Source organism: Excalfactoria chinensis, chromosome 7 (genome assembly GCF_039878825.1).
Source record: "Excalfactoria chinensis isolate bCotChi1 chromosome 7, bCotChi1.hap2, whole genome shotgun sequence".
NCBI classification, from domain to species: Eukaryota; Metazoa; Chordata; class Aves; order Galliformes; family Phasianidae; genus Excalfactoria; species Excalfactoria chinensis.
Genome location: NC_092831.1, coordinates 5,773,120 through 5,781,245, shown reverse-complemented (window position 1 = coordinate 5,781,245; position 8,126 = coordinate 5,773,120). Strand labels below are relative to the sequence as shown.

The window sequence follows — 8,126 nt, the reverse complement described above, 5'->3', positions numbered from 1 at the left end:
GAGAGAGAGAGGAAAAAAGATGACCTTCCCTTCTTAGCACCAGTGTGTTTATTTGGTTATTCACCTGCTCCAAGTGTTAGTCTTACTGGCTGAAATTAAGTAGTTCTACTTTGAGTTTGTTCAGCAGCCTCAGAGCTATAGTGGTCCTCAAGAACTAAGCAGTAGTTAGATACAATAATTCTTTCAGTTATACCCGCAATTTGTATTCTTGTAAGAATGAGATAATTTTGATCAATATCTTTCTGCTTAAGGCATAAACATTTTTTCCCTTTCATCGTAACAAAGAAACATAAGTGAGTTCTTTGTGGTTTTGGTTAGTCGGGCAGGTGGATGTTTTGATCATACAAGCCCTGAGGTTATGATGCTAACATAAATATGTTTGTATCGTATTCAAATGTTGCTTAGAATCATTGAGATGAAACATAAAAGCTCTTGTTGTATGGTGTATCTTCTGTATAGGAGTCTTTGAGGATCTTTTCTTCTTGGGATGGTACGTACCTTTCTCGTTGAGGAGGAAAAGTGGGGGGAGTGGACTGGGGAGGAAAGAACTAGTACTTGTTAAGCACTGCTGCATTCATCAATCAGTCTTCCACTTCAGCTGTGGAGGAAGCTACTCCACATGTAAATTACGGCCCACTTGTAAGTTATGGTAAGAAATTTGAGGCCAGTGGTTTTATTTTGTTTTCCTTCGTGTAGGTGCTGTAACAGACTTCTTGGGATGATATGGTTCCTGTTTAAAACTCTCCCAAAGGAGAAATCGCATGAATTTGTAGGTTCTCCTCAGTCAGTGCAGCTTCTGGTGAGGGTAATGCTAGTCGAGTATTTTTGTAGTAAAGGCAATTCTTGTTCAATATGGAGCATTTTTAATGGATTTTTTTCCTCCTTGATACTTCCGCTCTGGGGAGGATTATCTTTATAATCCTGCTTAGCAAGTAAACCACACACTGATTCCACTCAGTTCTATGGGATACAGCATGCACAGTATAGAAAATAACCTGCCACTGTGATTCCTCTGGGCATGTGTTCATGCATGTGTATGTATGTATGTGCAATGTGGAGAAGAGGAGCTGCGGAGCAGACCTTCCTGCCCTCTACAGATCCCTGAAAGGAGGTTGTGACTTTGGAAGTATGAAGTGTTCTGTGAGCGCTTGCAGGAAATGTAGACATACCAGAGAAGATCGATTTCTGTTTATCTCTCTTCTCACATTTAGTATGTGGAAAGTGCATAACAACCATGTAGAAAAGTAGTACACTTCCAACACGTATGTGAAAAGCTGGGGCAAATACCGGACTTGCTTCCTGCCTGTCTCTGTACCTGAATGTTTGCTATTGCTTTCTCCCAGCTGCTACTTGGTGTTGTATCTCACCTTTCTTACTGTGAGCTAGTGCTAAGATAGTCAGACAGCTCGGTTCCTGGCCATTCCTGCCTCAGATTCTAATACAGTCTTTGCTACATTTTTTTCCTCCATGCTGTTTTACATGAACTTGAGTGTCTGGCTTCAGGGAGAGTACACACGGGCAATTGAGTTCCAGCCTTTTCTACTCAGATAATACAATTGAAGTAACTTCTGACTCCTGAAGAGAATTACAGCTCTGTATAAAACTAGAGCAACTGTTGGGCACTGAGACAAGGTAAACAGCTGCACGCTGTTTGGAGATTTCCGAATCACTTGCAGCAGTCCTAACTGGGAATTTAGTACTACTGACTGTGAGTTTGACTATCAGATTAGGGGGATAAACTACTTAAAACTAATAAAAATGAGATAGATATTGTACGCAGCAGCAGATATTCTTTAGACCTGTTGGAATAGCTGATGAGCAGAAGCTTGTTTAAGAAATGAATTTTCATTTGCCCATTTTACTGGCAGTGTATCTGCTTTGTGTGTTGAACGTAGATTTCAACCCCCCGCACTTCCAATCCAATTTCCTGCCCTGTGTTTGATGGATACCAGTTATTTTGTCAGCTGTTCTGTTTTGTTGTTGTTTATTTTTGATAGGTTTTTTTTCCACCATCACGGTATCAATAATTGCTTCAGCAAAGAATGGAGAATCACCTTTTCTCTTCATCTTCTTTTCAAAAGAATTGATTTCTTCCATCCTGTGCAAAGCAGAGCTTCCTATCTTTATCTTCATTGCCTAACAAGGAGCAGATAGGAGTCTTGATGCCTATTACAGAAATTGGATTAAGTTGAGTAGATCCTGTTCCCAGAAATATCCCCACTCATTACAAGTCAATTTAGCACTTTGCAAATGATGGTTTTCAAGTCAGAAACTGAAACAAGAGATCCGATGGTTTTATATGTCTCAGAATTCTGTCATAAAACTCAGTGGCTTTGCTTGATTATTCCTTTTGATGTCTTTTTTTTATCACTTGCACTGTGGATTACTGAAAAGAAAGCACTAAAAGCACAGCATTGATGTTTTAATTTTATTTTTCTGACTGAAAAGTGTGTGCCTTCCTTGTGCAAGGCTTCCATCTCACAGCTTATAATAACAGTTTTCCCTCTGAGAACTACTGTCTGGATTAAGTGGTTACTGCTTTTCAGAAGGAGAAATGAGAGAGTTTAGGGTGAGCAGTAATATGCTGTTATCTAGATGATGAAGAAGGGGAAGAGTGTACATTTCAACTTATATGCTATCTGGACTGTGCAGAAGGATGTCTATGGTCTGTCTGCAGCACAAAAAAGTACTTAAGTCTGTTTGATCCAATCTGTGTAATAATAGAAACTAGAATTGAATGATCTCAGGTATGAACTTGTGTCAACCAGAAGGAAGTTCAGTGGTAGGATGCTATCCAAGTAACTCATGGTTGTGGCTCACAAGTCACAAGTTTGCACTATGAGTTTCAGTGAATCTGGTGAGTTTTTTGTTCGTTTGGGGCTTTTTTTAAGCAAAAATTAGGTAAGCTGAAATTCAGTTTTCTATTATGTATCTCTTGCTGTTAATCTGAAGCACAGGCTGAATCAGCAGGCTTTAAATCTATCTGCGGTTGAGAAATCTGTCCATAGCAATGATAAGGCTGTTTGCAGTTAGGCTGCTTTACAGAATAAGGACTTTCTGCTTACTAGTCTTGAAGGCTGCCATAAGCAAGGATGTAGATCTCTGCAGTGTGAGCTGCAGTGAGGTGACTGCTGGTAACCCTGTTTGGTGCCTAAGAGGCAGAAGTGAATTTGGGGAAAAATAATGGCATGAAGAACTTTCAATATGTATAGAGACGGTGCTGATTGCTGTCACTGCACTTGTGACCTGGATAGTGTGTAGGAGGTAAATTAGATTTTAATTTCTGGGGTTATATTTGCAACTGCACATAATGTCTTTCTTCAGCCTATAATCTTTTTAAATCATTTTTCTAAATGCAATTTAAATGCTGTCAGTTAAACTGAAAAGCATCTGTATTCAAATCGTGTAAACGTCGAAGGTTTGTGTGAGCGCCTTCCTAAGACTTAAATCACCATCTGGATTGTCTGGAAAAACAAACTCAGCAACCAAAAAGCACCACTTCCCTGCATTTCTATCGTCATCTATTTCCAGTTTGTTCTTTCATCTCTAATCCTTTCCCCTCCATTAACTATTCAGCAAATCAGATGTTTTGAAAACATGGCCGGGCCTTTTTTATTTTCCATGCTTCTTTAAGCCCAAACATTTGTAGTATCTTGTATTTATCTTGTATTCAACTCTGCTGCCTGAGATCTGATACTGATCTGTGGCTGGGGGACATGCTCTGTGTGCTGTGGATGCACTGCTCCACACTGCTGCCGTCCCCTCAGTGGTGCTAAGGCACAAGTGCAGCTACACCTGAGTGATGAGAGCAGTGGATTGAGATCTGTCCCAATGCATTCAAGGAGAAGTTAAACATCAAATGCTGTTTAACTGATCACTTAAAATCTTTCCTCGCTGAATCTCTTTTGCAGGGTGATGGCTTTCCGTTCTTTTTAGGGGGTGGTGAGGAGGGCAGGAATACTGTATTTGCTCATTTTATGCTTGTATCTTGTGATGTGCTGCTTTGGGCTGTTTTTACAACCACCATTTTCCGGCATAGGATTGTAGTATCTTATTATACACAAAGCCATTTGTTTACAAGCTGGTGAGGCTTATTGTTGTGGAAAGTAAAGTATTTGCTTTCTTTTGTTTCATTATAAATCCTACTTGCCAACTTCAGTTCTGTAGGTACCTGTTGAAACAGGAGATGGCTTTTTCTCTCATAACGTGGAGTTAGTTCTGTATTTAGCTAGCTTCTGTATGGTGAATTTATGTGAAGCCTATGCAAACAGTGACATTGACAAAGCAAAGAACTGCTGAAAGGCTGGGTACTGTCATTTGACCATAGAAGTTCACTGTTAATCTCATTCTAGCCATCTCATAGTGCACATTTTTCACATCCCTAAGGTGCAGCTTGTGGCAGGCACTTAAGATCTTTCAGGAAACGTCTTTTGGCCCCTTCTTCCTTCATGTACTGCAGTTCCTCATGTTGGAAGGGAGCAGTTTAGGGCAGATTTGTTACTTATGTTGGTTAAAATTCTTCGTAACCACAGAAGAAATGGCTCATTTGTTTCTCATTTCACTTTAAACATTTGGATGTTTTTCACTTGTTGGTTTGTTTTCCTGAAACTGTTCTAATTATCTTGTTACTCACATGGAAATTAAGTAGTTCAGCTGGGGTAACAGAAGGTATTCTTGTCAATCGTTATCATTTGTACCGTACTTATAATAAGCCCTGGGATAGATGTGATGAATGTGTTTGGGGAACGCAGTACGAGGGAAGATCTACGAGGGAAGATCCTCGCAGGCTTCATTTCAGCATATCTTTCAGAGTTGAGCTACACTCCTTTACTTCGGGATATTTCTGCCACATCCATGGGTTACATTTTGTTTGGTATTTGATACCTGTTGTTGCCTGCTCCTTCAGGCACACACCCTTGTGGGTGGTGGCATCATTTGTTGCTCAGGAAAGCAGGCCTGAAAAGAAGGAAGATGGAACTTTGTTGGTGCTCCATTCAGGGGCACTTGAGTTGAATAAAAGTGTGCTGTAATTCCAGTTGCCTGAAATATACATTATATACTGTGCTTGTAGATTATTAACTACAATGAAGAGAGAATTGTTCATACTTAGTGGGTTTTCCGAGCTTCCATGGCCCGTTGCTCCTCCACACCTGCTGGGTTCCTTGTTAACTGTCTTTTTCAGACTTTGGGAAGACACCTGCTTCTTTACAGAAATACTTTCACTGAGATGCCAACAGAATGCTTACTATGACTGCTTTGTAACTCTGTAACACTGAAACGCATGTCTGATGAAAACTATTACTGCTGCTACTGGCTCAGCAGGTAGAATGAATGCATACAAGAAATGGAGATTCTGTGCTTTTTTTAAATGGCTATTCAGGTTCTTGGATTCGTCACACCCCTCCCTACCCCCAAAGATGATTATCGTGTATTTCAGTTGTTAATATGTACTATTTATTTATTTAGGCGTTTGAAAGGGATGTTCTTGCTGATTCAAGACAACATCGTTCTGTCCGGGACTTTACACTGGGGATAAGGACATGGGACTCCTCCTGCCAGATTCCAGATGGTTCATTACAACTGACATCTTTGCTGACAACTGTGAAAAGGAACTTCGGATTATTTTATTTTGTTGTTGTGGGAAACCACGATCCCCAAACTGTAGGACATATCAGGTAATAAAGCCAAATACTTACTTAGACTTTTCTGTACATTATTTGATTAAATTATAAACATACTCTTTGTTTCCTCAAAGAAATGGAATATTCTTGGTTTTACATCTTATACTCCAACTGAGTATTGGGAGTAAATTGTATTTTGTATTTTTAAGGAAAACTGGAGTGGTTCCGTTATTGGCTTTAATGATTAGAGTTCTCTTTACATTTGTAATTATTATAAGTGATTGTTACTAACAACTGTTGATAATTTTTTGATAATAGTATTTGCTGTTTCTGGCTGTCTTTGCTTTGGAGAGATTGCTTAGTGAAAATAGCCTTCATATTAAACTACACTTAGTGTGTTAGACAGCTCCTGCATTCAGAGCCTGTCGCACTGTTACTGGCAATTAGGTAGCTTAATATTTTAATGAAACTCATCTGTTTGCATGCTTGGTTCATTGTAATTTAACTACTTACTCTCAACTCGCTATGTGTAATTCTTTCTTCCATTCAAATGAGTAAATCTCTCCTTGTTTCGATTGGAACCTAACTTGATTTGGAGCGGTAGAATGCCTAGGAATTTGTTTTTAAAATACGGGAAGGAAAATCTGCAAGCGTCATCCAACAATGTGGTGCTCAGTTCTGTCATATAGAAAGTGTGCTGTTATGTGCTTCTGATAGAAGTGGTAAAAAGAAATTGATCAGTCCTTCCTTCTGATATGGGACAGGAGGAATGTAACAGGAAAGCAAATCATCTTCACAGCAGCACAACTTTTATTCTGGGTAGCTGTTTAAGTATGTGTATTTCTTTAAAAATAAAATACTCAGCGATTCCCTTTTTCTTTGTCCTCCAGGTTCCGTGTTTCTTGTAGAATTTTAAAATAATCTTTTCTAATGAGGATGTCTGATATTCTTACTGTAAAAGATGAAACTGATGCAATGAAGGGCTCAGAAGCTGAATTTAAAGATACAGACCCAGTTGAAAACCTTATAAAATCAGGAAGTCAGGAGCTGATTCAAGTGGAAAAGGATGAAAATTGTCCCGACAGCAAAAACAATATGCCGGTAAGATGCTTTTCTCTTTATTTTTCACTCGTGTATTGTGTTAAATGAGTCTTTCTCATTGTCTTCTCATCTTTATTGTGATCTCCTTACATGTTACTTTGACACAGATCCGGAGAACTTTTCTTCACGTCTCTGTTTGTGTTCATATATGTATGAAGGTCAGTCCTTTTTAGTTGTTTGATTTGGATAAGTGGTTTTCACAGGAACCAGACAGGTTGTCTGTTATTTATGTTTTTGTGGGTGCACATGAGAAGCTGAGTCAAGGCTTTTCTATTATAGCAGAACAAGGGGAAAACTTGGCACTTCAAACATCTTCAGCTGCTGCTGAAGAGAATTTGCTGTGTTGAGAATACACTGTATAGAATAATAGGATTTGGTCAAGACAATGAAATAATGAGCATTGCTAGTATCCATGTAGCACTGCAGAACAGCTCAGCATTCCTACCGTGAGTAGGAGTGACCAACCCAGGGCAATGGGTGGCTCAGGTTTAACTCTTACAGAATTGCTGTCCTGCATGAGGCTGAAGTATTCTGATGACAGTGATCCAAGTCCTGGGTGTTAGAGGAATCAAATCGGCCATCTGGGTCCAGCCATTCTCCCTGCATCAGTGGCAGAGGGAAACAGTGAGTTTTCATCCCGTCTTGGCTATTCCTGTACTTATGTACCTTCCCTTTTCCGTAGTATTCCCACGCTTTACAGCTGTGTTGCATGTCAGGTTGGAAAGGTTAGGTTGCCCTAACAGAAGAGTTGGTACGTATAAATGTATGATCTTTACAAGGTAGGAGACATACCTACAAAAACTAATGGCATCAAATTTCGAGTAAGATGTGCAGGAGGTAAATACTGTGAAATCATTTTGCATTAAGAAAGCAGACACACCAGCGTTAGTGCCAGTAAAGGACATGCGGAAGCATATTTGATACCTCTGAGGTTCGGTTATGCAGTTACCATGTAAGCTCAGAAGATGGGACTGTCACATGGGACAAACTGGCTGACTCCTGGCTAAGGCTTAGAAGAAAAGACAGATTTCTAAGAAGACTTGGAAGCTTGTGTTTGAGAAGAAATTAACTTTCTATAAGAATTCTTCCATCTGTGGGATGTTAATAATAATAATAATAATAAAAGATAAAAGCTGTGATCAGGGTATGGAATATGTCAGTGTTCTTTTGTGGGTTGCAGAAACAGGAGAGTGGCTTATTAGATTCTTGTTATTGAGAAATGAACAAAACTTTCTTTTGGGACTAGCTTTGTTCATCACTAGCAATTCAATATTCTGCTGAGTGAACTAAGCTTTATCTGCTAGCTTAAATTGCTTCCAAATGAATCTTGTCAACTACTGTAATAACACAGTTGTACTCTTTAATATCTTCTGACTTTATTAAAGCTGGTATCAGTGTAAACAG

The 8,126-nt window shown here is 39.3% G+C and overlaps 1 protein-coding gene across 11 annotated transcripts in view; it reads left to right on the top strand.

Moving 5' to 3' along the window:
• The first annotated feature begins 5,536 nt into the window (after positions 1 to 5,536).
• R3HDM1 (R3H domain containing 1) overlaps positions 5,537 to 8,126 on the top strand; it is a 43,881-nt gene continuing 41,291 nt past the window's right edge. For 10 of the 11 annotated variants that reach the window (XM_072342313.1, XM_072342308.1, XM_072342305.1 and 7 more), the window contains exons 1-2: positions 5,537 to 5,675; positions 6,512 to 6,722. In XM_072342313.1, coding sequence (XP_072198414.1) covers positions 6,552 to 6,722 — 171 coding nt within the window. In that variant the 5' untranslated portion in view covers positions 5,537 to 5,675; positions 6,512 to 6,551. Of the gene's footprint in view, positions 5,676 to 6,511; positions 6,723 to 7,223; positions 7,347 to 8,126 lie in introns of those variants that run through there. The other variant, XM_072342306.1, reaches the window with a different exon arrangement.